This window comes from Cydia amplana, chromosome 16, assembly GCF_948474715.1.
Source record: "Cydia amplana chromosome 16, ilCydAmpl1.1, whole genome shotgun sequence".
Lineage (NCBI taxonomy): Eukaryota > Metazoa > Arthropoda > Insecta > Lepidoptera > Tortricidae > Cydia > Cydia amplana.
Window position 1 is genome coordinate 6,520,907 of NC_086084.1, and position 18,366 is coordinate 6,539,272.

Here is an 18,366-nt window from a genome sequence, read left to right on the forward strand (position 1 = left end):
ATACTTTATTACCATTTGTAAACGTCACTTTTGTCTGAACGTTATCTTGAGACCTTATTTCACGACCTTTTAGATAGGTACATCTCAGGAAGTTCTGAATCAGATAAGAATTCAATACAAATTGAAGGAAAATAATAATAAATTGTGAGGCATGCTGTTTAAAACGAGGGGTCCGATCAATACTAAGACAGTTTCAATTTTCGTTTCCTGGGAGATACTTAGTTTGTTAATTTAGTAGGTCATAAATAGTTTAGTAATGAATAACAGTGTCATTTATTTTATTAAGCAATTTAGGTAAAAGTATATATTTTATATTCTTTAGTATTTAAATTTGAAGGTGGATAGGATACTTATTGTCGTCTGACACAATAAAAACTAGTTTCAATGCAAGGTTTTTTTTCCTAAAGAATTTACCTCGTATAGTTTTAATTGAAATTGTATATTGTGACAAAAATAAATCACGTTTTTATTTAATTTCAGGTACATGAAACCATTAAATGTCTGCAAAATGTCAGTATCAAGTAACGCATCTCCACTAATCACTCAAAAGACCAAAGAATCTTTTGAGGACGCGCTTCCAAGCATCATGGATACTATCACCACTAACACACAGTTTGCAGACGTACCTGAAGTTGGGAATTGGGTGAAAAAGGTATCTTAACTATACTTACTTGTAGGTGTATTTATCTGAGGCGGTTGGTAAAAGAAGTTATTAAGGTCATACATAAAAGTGTCCGACCGAAACCGAAAGTTCGGATTAGCTCTAGTTTCGGCCGAAACATAATTTGAAACCTGCCAAAACCGAAACTTTAATTAATTAAGTAGGTACCTAAGTAAAAATTTTAATGTTACAAGTATAAACTAGTATTAGTCCCAAAACTCAGCTATCTTCTACTAGAAAATCACCGCGCAACATCTTTACCAACCGCCTGAGATTAGCGGACCTACAGCTTGTTCATATCACTTTCAGAAAGAGACCTTAGGGGCTGTCATCGATTTTTGACCCCCCTAAAATCAACCAAAAGTCATGCTTCGAATGACCCCGTTTCCTCCTACGTCTTGCTACCATCATCCGATGTCCAGACCCCCCCCCCCCCTAATTTGAAATGACGTAATTTATGTAAATGATGGCATGCTGCGCATATGCCACACTGCACGTCGCAAGTTCAATTCTTATTTAAATCGCTTGTATTTGCATAACATATATCCCTCCTACTTCTTTGAAAGTCAAATAAGTTTTTATGTATTATTATCATACTTAAATGATAATTCTTATTTGAACTAACTAATTTCCGTTGGTTCTGTTACCTAGAAACTGGTTGAATGATTTGATTGTATACCTTCCTACTCAATATTGATATTGATTTTCCACGTTTTATTTTTATGTGCAATATACCGCTAGTTAGAGTGCACTTTCAGATGTTTTTGTGCACCATGACCGCTCCAATATATCTGAGAGTGATTGAATTAGATCCGTTTTTTTCAGACGATGGATTATAACTTAGGAGGAGGGAAGAAAACAAGAGGCATGACCACACTGCTTGCCTATGAGATGTTTGAGAAACCGGGGAATGTAACTGATGAAACTATTCATTCAGCGAAAATGCTTGGCTGGTGTGTTGAGATGGTAAGTGACTTATGTTTTATTCGCACGTTGATTATAATAGAAACAGATGTTAAGATTAGTACTTAGATATTTTATTTTCATACTAATTGAACATAAGTATAGTATAATAGCCACCAACTGGATACCGCAAAAAAAGCGCGGACATGGCAGGCCCAGACAGAGATGGCGGGACGACTTAGACGCCTTCATTAGTAATTGGCCGGAAAAAGCACAAAACCACGGGAGTTGTAGTTCAAGGGGAAAGGCCTTTGCCCAGCAGTGGGACACTAAAACGGGCTATTTAAAAAAAACCTAATTGAACAAAACTCACCGTGTCCTATTTTCCATGCATGTTGTATACTCGTAATCGTAGTAAGCTTACTACGATTACGAGTATACAACATGCATGGAGCTCTATTTGGTTACGATTTGACACAACTCAAGCAACTAAGCAGATACTACGCATATGATCACGCGTTGTTTAAGTACAGAGTTGTATTTTGGGGAACTCTGTCTATCCGAGTATACGCACATCATCTTATTTGTACGAGAAAGGTTTACAAGTGTTCAGTTATGAGTTATGAGTACAATTGACTTGATCTTTCAATGTACAATTGTAAAAAAATATCAAGACATGGATTAGGTTTTCTACTAAATGGTGACACTTAATCTTACCCCATAACTCGACAACGTTCAAAATACTGAACATAACCTTTCACGCTCTTTTTGCATTTTTTTCTAACCGGAATCATTATTTACAAATATCCCCGAAGAGGTTTGACCTCACGACCTTCCGTGGTTTGTTCCGAGTTAAGGGTTAAAGATTTTTACTATCACAAGTTTTTCTATTTCTTTTAGCTGCAAGCATACCTGCTCATACTAGACGACATAATGGACAGCTCGTCGACACGCCGAGGCATGCCGTGCTGGTACCGTCTGCCGGATGTCGGCACGCGCGCCATTAATGACGCCATCTTGATTTATTCCTCCATGTTCCACGTCATCAAGACACAGTTCGGGGGAGAGAAGTTCTATACTAAGATATTGGAATTGTTTAATGAGGTAAGAAAGTAAGCAGATCACCGATATACCAACGGCGTATATCGTTCAAATTGAGCAGACTTCTGTAAAAAAAAATCTCTTTTTATTTAACGACCAAGTACATATGTAAAAACATTGACGTATAATATTTAAGGACGGGCTAACGGTGCACTAAAAATGGTACTAGTTCAGCGGTGTTACTCACGAATTCCAGCCAATCGTGGAGTCTAACGCAACTAGTTGCGACCAATAGCGCGCGTAATGCGAACTCGTCAACCAATCGCGCGCGTGATGCGAACTCATCAACCAATCGCGTTGTAGCGATTTCACACCGCTGTACTGGCCCCTGTCATGCCTCATTATTATTGCCCGTAAAGCCAGTCCCTAAATATCTATGTCAATGTGTAAAAACAACGGAGGTAAAGAAACGTTTTGACAGACCTTTATTACGTAAAAGCCTCTTTACACCAAACAGTAGGTAGGTATTATTATTAACACTATTGCAACATACGCTAGTATGCTACGTGCGGCAGTTCACCGACCAAATAAGAAACATAAAATCTTAAATTTCAATTGCAGACTCTCTTCCAAACCTCAATCGGACAACACCTAGATCTGACGATGGCGAATCGTCACAAAAACGACTACAGTCTATTCACGATAGACCAGTACAACGCTATCGTCAAGTACAAGACTGCGTTCTACACGTTCAAGCTGCCGGTGTGTTTAGGCTTGCTGTTGGCCAACAACACGGACCCGGCCAAGCATAAGAAGGTTGAGGACATCTGCCTAGATATTGGCAGGTTCTTTCAGATACAGGTGCGTAGTTCTCTAATCTTCTTTCTAGTCAGCTTAGAATAAATTTAAAAGAGGAAAAAAATTACTGTCTTGGGTGAGACTTGAACTCACGGCCTTCTTCCTAGTCATTCCCTAGTTCTAATAAAAAATACCAATATTCGCTAAGTGCATAAACGGTGTGAGTCATTGGATAAATCGTCAGGTGACAACCAAAAGCCACTTTACTGTTGCCAAATTAAAAACTCTGCTAGTACCAATATCTTATTATATTTTTTTGTTTAATATTTTTTTTGCAGTTAGTGAGTTTCGTTATCACCTGACGAAATAATTGACACTTAGTGTCAAGGTAAGTTTTATCAATGTGCTAAATACATATTTACCAATTAAATTGTCCAGATGTTTACTGAAATATAAACCGTTTACGATAAGTTTGGACTTTGAAGCCTCGGCATTTAAAAAATTCCATAGGTACTTGCTTAGTAATAAAACGTAAACCTACTTATACTTATCCTCCTAAGCATCCATAGAAATGAATAACCCTAAATTTGCCACTGAAATTTGAACCTATAGCGCAGGGAATAGAGTTGACTTATTTGTTTGAAAATTAAACGAAACAAATGAAATGCAACTCTGTTCCAATTGAATATGGTTTAAATTTCATCGAACTGAAGAAGTACTATAGGTAGGACCTTGGGCCTTAGGAGGTTATAACCAGAGCCAGAGAGAGAGAGAGCAGAGAGTTGCGTCTATAAAATCAGCATATCCGTACCATGATCGTATACGGAAATTACTTAGAATATGAATGCGTGAATTTGCATTAGACATGATCTTACATGTGCTTCTTTTGTGAACGCGTTTATTCAAAAGTCTGTATAATGGGTGTCTATATTAAAACCCTCCATTGTGAATAGACAAAAGGAAAATATTACCTTATCGTAATGCAGATAGCTAATTCAAAAATCGTGACGCCACATGCTTGGGCTCTCTCAGTTTGTAATCAGTCATAATTTTCTATCTTGCATAAGAGGTCACTTGAGGAAAATAACAGGTACGAGTATCTTTAGCCTTTCACCACCTATATTTCTTTTAAAATGCTCGCAAAAGTGCGTCCAGATCTGGTAAATGCAACGACCGCGCATTATTTGCTTGCGCACTCCTCTATTTATTTAAACATTATTGCACAATACATGAAAGTACAAATGGCGGAATAGCCAGAAGCCGTTCTCTATATAGTAAACAATGGGCTAAACCGAAGGTGATTGAGTTAGTGCAGCAGTCAAACAGTTAAAGTAAAATGGAGATGATTTTAATGCTTACATTCAGTGCCGAAAACCCGACTATCGGGTATTTTATGATTTCGTTCCCAGGCCGGACGACCCGATAGTCGTGATCGTGGTACTACCTTTATATGAAGAATTTTTTGTGGCCTGGCGTGGATGTCTTGTTTGGCTGGATGGCAATGAATGTGTTTAGTGTTATTAAAAAAAAACTAAACTGAATTTTCTTCGTCAGGATGACTACATAGACTGCTACGGCGACGAATCAGTAAGCGGCAAGAAAGGAACGGATATCCAGGAGGGCAAGTGCTCGTGGTTCGCGGTGCAGGCGCTTCAACGGTGCGACGCCAACCAGAGGACTGTGTTCAGCACCTGCTACGGCAGCCGGGAGCCGGCGCATATTGAGCGGATAAGGATACTATACAGGTTTGTTGAAAGGAACGTATATCCAAGAAGGCAAGTGCTCGTGGTTCGCGGTGCAGACGCTGCAGCGGTGCGACGCCAACCAAAGGACTGTGTTCAGCACCTGCTACGGCAGCCGAGAGCCGGCGCATATTGAGCGGATAAGGATATTATACAGGTTTGTTGAAAGGCACCGACATCCAGGAGGGCAAGTGTTCGTGGTTCGCGGTGCTGGCGCTGCGACGGTGCGACGCCAACCAGAGGAACAGTCCTCTGAACACAGGTTCAGCACCTGCTAGGGCAGCCGGGAGCCGGCGCATATTGAGCGGATAAGGATATTATACAGGTTGGTTGAAAGGCACGGACATCCAGGAGGGCAAGTGTTCGTGGTTCGCGGTGCTGGCGCTGCGACGGTGCGACGCCAACCAGAGGACTGTGTTCAGCACCTGCTACGGCAGCCGAGAGCCGGCGCATATTGAGCGGATAAGGATATTATACAGGTTTGTTGAAAGGCACGGACATCCAGGAGGGCAAGTGCTCGTGGTTCGCGGTTCAGGCGCTGCAGCGGTGCGACGCCAACCAGAGGACTGTGTTCAGCACCTGCTACGGCAGCCGGGAGCCAGCGCATATTGAGCGGATAAGGATATTATACAGGTTTGTTGAAAGGCACGGACATCCAGGAGGGCAAGTGTTCGTGGTTCGCGGTTCAGGCGCTGCAGCGGTGCGACGCCAACCAGAGGACTGTGTTCAGCACCTGCTACGGCAGCCGAGAGCCGGCGCATATTGAGCGGATAAGGATATTATACAGGTTTGTTGAAAGGCACGGACATCCAGGAGGGCAAGTGCTCGTGGTTCGCTGTTCAGGCGCTGCAGCGGTGCGACGCCAACCAGAGGACTGTGTTCAGCACCTGTTACGGCAGCCGGGAGCCGGCGCATATTGAGCGGATAAGGATACTATACAGGTTTGTTGAAAGGAACGTATATCCAAGAAGGCAAGTGCTCGTGGTTCGCGGTGCAGACGCTGCAGCGGTGCGACGCCAACCAAAGGACTGTGTTCAGCACCTGCTACGGCAGCCGAGAGCCGGCGCATATTGAGCGGATAAGGATATTATACAGGTTTGTTGAAAGGCACCGACATCCAGGAGGGCAAGTGTTCGTGGTTCGCGGTGCTGGCGCTGCGACGGTGCGACGCCAACCAGAGGACTGTGTTCAGCACCTGCTACGGCAGCCGGGAGCCGGCGCATATTGAGCGGATAAGGATACTGTACAGGTTTGTTGAAAAGAGCGTACAACCACACAATAAATAATAGTAGGTACAGAAGGTTTACTCTCTAACAAAACGCGGCTTTTACGACAGATATGATCGCTAGGTGGCGCAAGCGCGAGCAGGCGTCCGTTCCGTAGCGGTACGCGGCAACTACTATGGCTAGACACCAAAAGTGGTGTGGGCTGCATGTACTTGTAGCGACGCGACGAACTCGCGGAGTGAGCCACGCCTGGTATAACTAATATGTAGGTACTAGTTAGTTAAGTTCTAATGGTAGGCGAAGACGAGAGTTTTTTTTACCACACCTACTCGGTAAAGGCTCTCTTTATTCTTCAAAAACTGATGAGTAAGTACGACAGACCGCCTTTCACTCGATCGAACAGGCCTCGGATCGGACCGAGGTTATGGTCCGGTACGCCCGTCTGTTACGGCTTTAATTCTGGATACCACTGTCTCTCACTCTCTTAAAGTAGCTAAATTAGCAATAGCTACCAAATACAAGAAAGGCATGACATTGAAGAGAGGTGTCTACGTATCTCTACAGATACGAACCACCTGGGTCAATCAACTATTTCTTATTTATTTATTTAAACTTTATTGCACAAAATATATACAACAATGTACAAATGGCGGACTTAATGCCAAATAGCATTCTCTACCAGTCAACCATAGGGCCAAACAGAGATATCTTCAATTGGTGCAGAGAGAGAAAATATATTGAGTGAGTTAAAAAAAGCAAACTATACTTATAAATTACATAAATAAATAAAATATACATAAACTATATATAAATATATATATATACAGGGTGGATTTTCTTTTTGGGTCAGTGAGGGCAGCTACCAGATCCCGTGCTGCTACGAGAAAACGGTCTAAGAAGACCTTCCCTCGATTTCAAATTAATGAAGATTGGCTTTTACAGATTTTGGAAAAAACATACAGGGTGCGAGAAAAAGGTCATTTTTGACAAACTTTTTTTTTGATGCCAATCGATCCCATTCCTATTAAGGATCAAAAGCTTGTATGGAACCAAAAAAAAATTTCCGGCTAGAAAAGCCACAAATCGAGGAAAACTTTTCCCATACAATTTGTATGAAAATAAAAACTTTTATTTTTCTCATGCTATTTTTGTATGCCAATCGATTCCATTCCTATCCAGTATCAAAAGTTTATTTGGGGTCAACTTACGGTAATGTACTAAAAAGCCACAAATTAAAGAAAACTTTTTCCATACATTTACTATGGAGAAAATGTGAAATTTAATTCACATTTTTCTATCTGGCCAATCAGTCCTGTTACATTTAAGGACCATAATACTGTATGAAGACATTGCTGTAGGACTGATGGGCGAGATGGAAAATTGAGAATAACATTTCACATTTTCCCCATAGTAAATGTATGGAAAAAGTTTTTATTAATTTGTGGCTTTTTAGTACATTACCGTAAGTTGACCCCTAGGAAACTATTGATACTGGATAGGAATGGAATCGATTGGCATACAAAAACAGCATGTGAAAAATAAAAGTTTTCATTTTCATACAAATTGTATGGGAAAAGTTTTCCTCGATTAGTGGCTTTTCTAGCCGGAAATTTTTTTTTGGTTCCATACAAGCTTTTGATCCTTAATAGGAATGGGATCGATTGGCATCAAAAAAAAATTTTGTCAAAAATGACCTTTTTCTCGCATCCTGTATGTTTTTTCCAAAATCTGTAAAAGCCAATCTTCATTAATTTGAAATCGAGGGAAGGTCTTCTTAGACCGTTTTCTCGTAGCAGCACGGGATCTGGTAGCTGCCCTCACTGACCCAAAAAGAAAATCCACCCTGTATTTCTAGTTGTTATTCTGTCCCATCAGCGAGGAGACAATAGTATAATAGCATAGATTGTTAGAAGAACTGCTATACCATGTTTTATTAACATGCTCAGTAGATGTCCCATTATGGAAATGGAAACTACCATAAAATGCAAGTTTGGTTCATTTAAATACGAAAAACCTAGAATTTTAAGAGTGACTTAGGAGACCGTAACAGTAGCAACGTGTGACAAGAAAAAGTTGATTAAACCACCTGCAAATTTTACGATTATTACAAAAACTTGTTAACAAGTACTTATAAAATTCTTAAATCTTTCTTTTTATTTCAGACAGTTGCAGCTGCCGGAACTTTACGCCGACACGGAAGCCAAAATGTACGAGGCGCTTATAAGCCAAGCCCGAGCGATGCCCGAAGATCTGTCGCCTACTCTATTCGTCAAACTTATTGATATGCTCAACAAGAGGAGCCATTGAACAATAGTTGAGCCATAGAGAAATATAGTAAGACAAGAGTGCTCATCAGTTTTACATCTACATAAGACTAACATAAGATTTTCCGGTCGGTGCTACATCTATTGTCAAGTAGCAGTACTGATAGTTCCGCTACTCGATGCTAGATGTAGACTATGAAAATAATAGTTTTTATGGTACCAAAACTGATGTATGGAGTGAGCAATCTATGTATTTTTTATCTATGGTTGAGCCTAGTGGTATTTGTGTGTAGTATATAAATAACACCATAAAAATAATATATGTTTGTACAGTGGCCATCAGATATATCGGAGCGGGCAACGTCTTCACAATATTCGAACAAGCACTCTAACGGCTTGACAATAGAGGCGCGCTCAGATATTTGTGAACACCTTGGCCGCTCCGATATATCGGTAAAAATCTATGTCGCTATAAACCGAAAACGTTCCTATAACAGTCTATTTAGTAAAATGACTCGCTCGATTGCACTGTTTTAACTATACAGTGGTGAATGGTAAATGCTAGTAACAGGTAGTTTTTCGTCAAATTTTGATAGGTATAGTACTCATAAATTCATTGCTCAATACAGTGGCGTAGCTAGGCGTGGGCAAATGGGGCCTTCGCCCACGGCCTCGCACTTAGGGGGGCCTCGCAAAGCCAACCTTTTTATTACCTTGAAAAGGGCCTTCACAGTTGTGGTTATCGCCCACGCCTAGATTGGTTTAGGCTACGCCACTGGCTCAATATTTTGCTAGTTTTTTTTCTCGTCTAAGGCACTTGTTACTAACCAAGGTCTAATGTAATCGTTACCTATTTGTTTATTTAAGGTGTATCATTTTACATCTTAAATCACATCAGTAGGAATATGTGACATGTCAATGATATTTAATTAAATATATTTATGGGCATTTTTTGATATTTACCACACATCTAAGTCAAATAAGTTATTATGCATACCTATGGATAAAATAATTGCTACGATATAATTTAATACCGAGGTTGCTATTCTTATTATAAGTTTTTTCAAGAAACATTTATTTTTTGTTTTTCAAGGCTTCATTACAACGACTGTCATTTTATTCGTTAGTTAGATAAAATAAAATAATAAGTGTTTACTATTGATCTACAGGTAACTCATTTACTGCCAGCGACCCGCTAGGCGGGTTCACGTCGCAGACGGATATTCCCGTGTACCTAAAGTCTATTTTTTATTCGGTAGACTGAAATGACATTTCATAGTATGAACATAAAATGTCATTTCATACTATGAAATGTCATTTCAGTCTACCGAATATATTTTTTTATTCGGTAGACTAGTCATAGTATGAACCAGGGATGTTGCGGATGTCAAGATTAGGTACTTAGAAAACGTCAAATATTACATTTTTAGTATTTTTTGATTTAAAAAAACCGAAATGTTTAGTATTTGAGCAAGAATATAGGTGCGTTATACATATTTAATAAAAAGTAACTTGGCCGACTTTTCTGGATCTAGACGATTTCGTTATAGGTAATGATGAAATTACCTAGCACTTACGCCGCCGCTAAGACGTTCCTGTACCGACTTGTTCGACATCCGCATCCGCATAAGCTCCGCATCGATTTTATGCGGATGCGGATGTTGAAAATAATGCGGAAGTTCCGCGGTTGCGGATGCGGATGTTCGCAACATCCCTGGTATGAACATAAAATGTCATTTCATACTATGAAATGTCATTTTAGTATACCGAATAAAAAAATAGACTTTATACGCTCGTAGCGCGTAGCTCACGACGATGGCACTGAATGTGTTAACTCGTGAATGACAGATTGTTGTAACCTCGTAAGACCCAGGGCAATTTAGGCGCTTTTGAATTTGGAACTTTCTTTTATTTCTATACGAGTTCAAAACTCAAATTTAATTTTTACTTGTACAACAAGTACACGGGAACTTACGAGGTTAATCCAATTAATTTTCTAACCTAACTCATATGGTCAATATTTAAGCCTTCATAAGGTATATTTGATTTACGAGGTGACGTTAAGAGATGTGAGGGAATCGGCCAATATCATTGGTTTGGTTGTAATCCAACGGAGCGAAGAAGACTGCAGGTCTACTCTACTAATGTCCGCTATCTCCGCCTCATTGGAAGGGCAGCCTTACATGGATAAAAATTAGATTTGGGAATATCAGTGTGGTTAGTATAGTATGTGGGTGTAGGTGTTTGTAAGGTGTTGGCAACTATTATCTTACATATTATGCTCTTAGTAAGTATATTAAACATGATCTACAAAGACTGATAACTTCTATGTATAATGTACCTCGAATTTTAGTCAGAAATGTATAAAATACGCTCCACTATAGATAGAATTATCGCACAATACATGTATTGGCTATGTGTGAAGTATAGTGTCGAGGAACTAAAAGCGATGGCAGCGCGCGTCCTGGCAAAACTAGAGTAAGACCAAAGAAAGTCTGCAGCGCTAGAATAAAAGTAGTTTTTAAAAATCAGTATGCGACAACACCACAGAAAATGGATTAAATAGTCTTGATACTTGTGAAATTTCTACCATATTTACCGTCTATGAAAAAATTAAGCTGTATGCACAGCTTAATTTTTATGGTAAAATAAATTTCATTCCAACAATAAATGTCACTATATATAAATATATAAATGTCATATGTAGACATATACTAATATTGATAAATAATATTGGGAGAATGTGACATTTGGCTTCATCAAAATTAATAAGCTTTTGTAATATCCGCGACGGCGGTAAATAGGTACAGAGGGCCTACCGCGAACACCGAAGTTCTCAATATGCGGGCATCTTTCTCTTTTACTCCCATTAAGGCGTAATTAGATTGACAGAGAAATTGCCCGCAATTTGCGAACTAAAGTTTTCGGAAAAACGAAATAAACCATTAAAACAATAAACGTAAATATAAAAAATAAAATTTAGTTTTAACTAGGTTGTGGGTTCGAGCTCAAAACCCGGCTAGTACCAATGAGTTTCTCGAAATGTTAGAGGAAGTTCATAACTATGGCCTATTAGGTGTGTTCAATTTGCTGTGAAACCTTAGTCTAAACCAATATTATATTATCTAACTAGGTACATATGGTGCAAGTATTAAGATGTTTCATTCCACTTACCCGTGATCAACTCCAAATTTTGTAAACATTGTCGTTTTTGAGCTTGAATCGCCTCGTGCTGACTTTTTACAAGTGTAAAATTATTCGTCATGCGGAAAAGTAACTCCTGCACGCCGGTTTTGTAAGGTTTCACCATGTTTATTCCGTTCATCACAAAACACAACGAATATTTAAACGATTTTGACAAACACATACCATAGTGCATGACGTTTACTGACTGCTAAAAAACATTGCCATATGTAGTTTTTTAATTCGCTTTCAAATTATTGCGCTGCAGACTTTCTTTGGTTTGACTCTAAAAAGTTTCTTGGGTTTTAATATTAATTAATTATTCACGTCAGATTGCACATAATGTATAGAAAGAGTTATTTTTATCGTTGACATTGGACAAATAATTAATATGGCCCAAAGCCGCCAGGCACGCGCATATCTAGTACACATAGCAGGGATGTTGCGGATGCCGATTTTTTGACATCCTATTATACATTTTAAAGGCTCACATCCGCGGATGCGGATGTCAACATAGGTACATAAAAAACGTCAAATATTGGATTTTGGTAATTTTTATTTAAAAAACCGGCCAAGTGCGAGTCGGACTCGCGTTCCAAGGGTTCCGTACATTAAGTCCCACTCACGCTTGACTGCTCATTTCTAATAGATTTTTTGGCTAATGACTAGATTACCTAGCAGTCTAGCACTTACGCCGATGCTAAGACGTTCCTGTACCGACCTGTTCCACATCCGCATCGGATTCGGATGCGGATGTTGAAAATAGTGCGGATGATCCGCGGTTGCGGATATTCGCAACATCCCTGACACATAGCATTAAACTGTGCCAATACATAGAGTATTTATCTGATTAGTTAAATGAAATAGATGTTTTGATTGTTTGGTTGTGGTTGGCCGAATCTAGTTAAACTAGAATTGTTTGAAGAAAAATGTGAAAGATAAAATATAAATTCTAATGATTAGTACTAATTAATATTGATTTTAATGTTCAATACATACATAAATGTTGTTTTAACTGTTGAAAGTAAAATAAGATATTTTATGAATATAATTGATTCTAATATTAAATTTGTTTTTTTTTTTATTGCTGCTGGTAAATGACCCAACAACCAATAAAGTACACTTTAACTGAATTTGGTACCATCATTGACTTAACCTTTTCGCCGCCATTGACTTGATATAAAGGCAGTACATTCCGTGCCCCACACGCCATGACTTCATGTCAATTTGTGGTTTTGGTCACTTTTGACATGGCGTTAATGAACCCTCTTAACTGACTGATTTTTACTCAAACAAAAATCATGTCAATAAAGAGTAGCTGTTCCATTTCTTTTGGTGGAAGACCAACCTTAATAACAAAAGAAATTCAACCCCTATTTCCTACACCAGCGGTCGGCAACCTTTTAGCAGCCAAGGGCCACATAGTAGAACCCTTTAACCGCCAGAGTCTGATATATAAGACATTACATATCCAGCTCATTTCGCCACAGTCTGATAAATAAGACAAAGATCTGATTTGGTTTTTACAGCACATTTATAACTCCCGTAACTATGCCAACCTTACTCTGCGTGATACAATTACTGTCGGTGGCGACACGAGCACGCTCGGTCAAAAATTGCTGGCGGTTAAAAGGTTAACGAAGTTGACGCGGGCCGTACTTTGTTAATATTTATGACTTTATCAGACATTGTCGTTTGTCAATATTACATACAAAATAGCCGGGGAGGCTCGCGGGCCGCAAGCGACAGGTTCACGGGCCGCAGGTTGCCGACCGCTGTCCTACACTATTGATTATTCAGTTATTCTTTTATTATAGGCCTTAGGACGATAATTTACACATAAATAAAACAACCGTATTCTATCGTAGTATATTCCAAAAATATAATGTTATACATAACATAACATTGCTTTTACATCCATTGCTATATTGGCGTCCCTTGCTTATGAGTAGAATATACAATGACTCAACAAACAGGTCATTCCCAGTAGTTACCACCGAGCGTAACACAATATATATCTCTTGAACTCTTTGCCTATTATTATAAGGTTCGAATTCGATCGGAGGTGGTAACTTTTGGGATTTAACGCATTATATGATAGCGGCAATAAGATATTACATGGTTAGAAATGGTACAGTTGGCTTGCATGAAAATGAATGTGTGCTTGGGATTGAAAAATGTATAATATAAGTAAAACCTTCATTTCATAGAGTTGGGATTTGATACAAATAGTATTTGCTTGTTCAAATGATCAAAAAATATTCCTATTTACATTTTGAGGAAAAATCGGAGCCTTAACTGAAGAATATAAGGTATTCTTATGCAACAAGCCTCAACATATCTCAACCACAGACTTATCATAAGATAATAAATAAACACATTGAATACGTAACTTTGTGTTGTCGGATAAACTGTGCAGTATATAGGTCGGTTACAGAGGTTTAACTGATCTGAAATAAGATAACATGTGCTAATATAATTTTGACTAGTAAGCACCAATTTGCCCTAATACATATTCGTGATAAGCGACGGGAAAGGGAACTTATGTTATTGAAATTTCGACTTTGAGTGGCACACGTAAGGTCCCTTTTCCTGTGAACTATCACTTAACACATTCAACGCCACGCGCTTACACTTTAAACATTAAGTCGGTCTTCACATTTGAGGCGGATTCGGGACATGCTACATTTGTATATAGCGCTGTCTCGCTCATACAACGCAGCGGCGTGCGGTACCGCGGCAGTGTGATAACCGCCTTAACCACACGCCACGGAATGTATTTAACCCTTTGAACGCCGCGGCTATCGTCATCGTGAAATGCACGAAGGTTGATTTTGAATTGTAGCCGCGCGTTTGTTTACGTCTTTGGCGGTCAAAAGGTTAAATGACACACTGTCGTAAATGGCGTGCGGACTACGCTAAAATAATAATACGTCTTGGTGTTGTGTGGCGGTGAACGGATTACTTCTTATATTACAATCGTGTCCATGGCTAATAAAATTTAGCCAAATTATAACCACTATTGACGATACATAGTAACGCTAAATCCTATAATTAATTTTACACAATGAAATGAAACGTTTGAGCGAAACTTTAGAAATATATCTAGAAAAAAGAAAGACAAAACAATACTTAAATTACGTAAATATGTATTAACACTAAAGAATCGATCATATAAATTATAAAGTACATATTAAAGGTACAATATAACTGTATTTATTAAGGTCCTTGGTAAATGAATATAGGCAGAATACTTAAGAGAACTTAGTTTATTATAACAATAAACTTTTGGTATTACAAATATATTGTACGTAAGACTAAGACTAAATATTTAATATACATACCTTTTCTCATAAGATTTACCCATAGTCGTAAAACATAGGCACGAAAAAGCAACAGCGTATATTATTTGAAACTTGGCATTAATAAAAGTAATAGTTGTCTTTAATGTGATAGCCATAGAGTCCAAGTTACTGCAGGAAACCCTTTCAGAAGTACATATATTATAAGGGTGAGGGTTTAAAGAAAATGACATTTTAAATGACACTTCAATTGAAACTTTACAAACACGTTGCTTCGATCTTTCTTTAGATCAGGCCCCTATTTCACCACGGTGACAGGTGCGACAATTGTCGACATCACTGTTACTGACGGCACAGGCATCCATAGGCTACGGTAACCGCTTACCATCGGACGGACGGTGGGCTTGTTTACCACTAACGTTTAAATTTAAAAAACTTCATTATATCGCCAGTAAATATTATACTTATTTTGCGAAGCGAATTACAATTGTCATAAGAAACACAACAATTGTCAAGAAATACCGACACATAACTAATTTCCTGTCAAGAATTACCGAAAGTTCTTTTAAATCTTGTGACAATTGTCATCATCATCATCATAAACTTCGCAAGAGAAGTACCTGTTTTTTGCCGATATAATAATGTTTTTATAAATAATACAATGATGGTGGCAAACAGGAATACGGCCCGCCCGATGGTAAGCGGTAACCGTAGCCCATGGATGCCTGTGACGTCAGCAACAGTGGCATTTGTCGAATTGTCGCACCTGTCACCGTGGTGAAATAGGGGCCAGGCGGTCTAGCATGAGTTGCGTTCTCGCGTGACTCCATACATCTTGCGCGACTTCAAGTATGGAGTCGCGCGCGAGACCGCAACTCATGCTAGACCGCCTGATGCTGATATTTTGTTTCGGAATCTTCGCACAGTTTGATGTATAACCAAGTATGGTAAACCTTGGTCAGAAGAAAACCTACAATACTGTATTATAAAAAAGCAAAAAAACTGATATAAGTCGACATATAAGAGATGGCGGAACAACCTCGAAGCATTTTGCAGCGACATGCACCAAAGCGTTACTGGTGATGGACGAAAGAGCACTTCAAAAATCGACAGGGATGTCACACTACGGTTAACTATACTGCTAAGTAGTGGGGCATCAAATATCTTGCCTATAACACCTCTGGCGGTATTTAATTGTGTGTGTGCCATAAAATATAAGTGCATTAGATAGAAAATTGGTCCGGGGTTGCTATTATACTGTTCATAGAGAATACAAGTTATTTAAAACAAACTAAAATTTAAAATAACACAATAATAATAGAGGTTAACAGGTAAACATTAATAATATGTAGATTATGTAGAAAAGTGTTGTGAAGTAACTTTTAAAGGTCTCTTTTTCCCATCTTTAGACCAGTCAGTGAAGCTGCGATTTTAGGACACACAATGGAAGTAGTGTTTTTTTTATTAATTTGACTCGGCCTTCTAAAAGAGTTTTCATAATGACACCCAATGTTCTAGTCAGCGGTCGGCAACCTTTTAGCAGCCAAGGGCCACATAGTAGTTAACGAAGTTGACGCGGGCCGCACTTTGTTAATATTTATGACTTTATCAGACATTGTCGTTTGTCAATATTACATACAAAATAGCCAGGGAGGCTCGCGGGCCGCAAGTGACAGGTTCACGGGCCGCAGGTTGCCGACCGCTGTTCTAGGTCACTAATTTTTCTTTACAGGCAATGTCTACATAACATCACAATCTACTGAGTCAGAGAATCGCAACGTTTTATGAATTGATAAAAGTGATAGATGATCACATAACTTTCATAGTAAGGCATGTTATGGACTGACTCAGTGACACGTGATGTTTTACATGTAATTGTAACAACTTTGATTTCAGCAATACACATTACTGTAAATTTCAATGGCCGTGACGATTTACAAACAAACAAAAAAAATCTTATAATAGTAGTGATGATACCTCATTTTCAAAGTAACTTTGGATTGACATATCGTGACATATCGCAATATCTATGTTGCATAAATATCTTTGTCATATTTACAATCCGATTTTTCTTCCAATGGCCATCTCATAAATTCATTATCATCAGTATCATCACTCACATTCATAAAATACTCCCATACACACTTTAACTATTTAGATACACACTTTCACAAACGAATAGCGATCTCTTCTGGCAGGCACGAAAATAGGTATATCCAATACGCTAGTATTTATTGCTATTAGGCTTACTGAATATAGATTAAGTTAACGTCCCTTTTCACTAACGTCACTGATAACCCTAGTTTATGTTCACACAAATTCCATTATTACAACATGCCGTTACCCGACACCGAACTTATCAACATGCGGGGCTAGAATGGACAGCAGCACACTTTGTACAACTCTTTTTACCAATAGCGACCTCGTTTCGCAGGCACAAAATCTTCGATATTGCGAACTTTGAATTATCCGAATGCTGACTTAGTTTATCCGGACTCTCAATTATCCGAACGCTGCAGCCGTTCGTCAATTAAAACTTAACGATTTTATAAAATAGTTTAAATGTATAAAGAAGCATTGGACTTTTTTTAGGTGTTTTGTTTCAACGCTAATATGGACACCAAATTTTAAAATACTGTACTCGTTTTATGTTAAAAGGTGTTGTTTTTGTTTGACTTCGTCCCAAAAAAAACCTACATTTCGATTATCTGAACTTGTCTCGGTCACAGTATATAAAAGTATCTACTCACAAGAATTTCAACATAGCATCATACTGTTACCTTCTACCTTACACCCAACTTCTCAACACGTGGGGCTAGTACGGCCAGTCGGGCCGCCATTATCTCAATATGCTAGTACCTTTATTGGCTATCATTCGATAAATAGGTTACGTTAACATAACCCTACTCTTCGCTCACACAATTCCATCAGTGAAACAACTGAAACATACCATTAACCAACACGGAACATGCGGGGTCAATATCGGCAGTTGAGCGGCCGTAGTGAGTCTCTTGTGGGCCGCTGAGCCCGGGAGGGCTGGTAGATAACGGTTTTATAAAGTAGGTATTTCTGCATACATTTTATTCAGTCGGTCCCTTAATACTGAGGATCGTGACATCATGTCCTTCTGTTGAAGACCAGGTTCCTGCATAGGGTTCTGTTCCCCGCCAAGCGCATGGCCTCGCCGGGTACAATAAAAAGCATATATAATTTTATGATTACCACTCTTTTTACCAATAACGACTT

General features: G+C 38.8%; 1 protein-coding gene across 2 annotated transcripts in view; it reads left to right on the plus strand.

Moving 5' to 3' along the window:
* Positions 1-8,685, plus strand: part of LOC134655504 (uncharacterized) — a 50,712-nt gene extending 42,027 nt beyond the window's left edge. The window contains exons 1-7 of one of the 2 annotated variants that reach the window (XM_063510974.1): positions 221-294; positions 481-652; positions 1,487-1,627; positions 2,465-2,668; positions 3,227-3,466; positions 4,958-5,148; positions 8,534-8,685. In XM_063510974.1, coding sequence (XP_063367044.1) covers positions 257-294; positions 481-652; positions 1,487-1,627; positions 2,465-2,668; positions 3,227-3,466; positions 4,958-5,148; positions 8,534-8,678 — 1,131 coding nt within the window. In that variant the 5' untranslated portion in view covers positions 221-256 and the 3' untranslated portion in view covers positions 8,679-8,685. Of the gene's footprint in view, positions 1-220; positions 295-480; positions 653-1,486; positions 1,628-2,464; positions 2,669-3,226; positions 3,467-4,957; positions 5,149-8,533 lie in introns of those variants that run through there. The other variant, XM_063510973.1, reaches the window with a different exon arrangement.
* Positions 8,686-18,366: the final 9,681 nt, after the last annotated feature.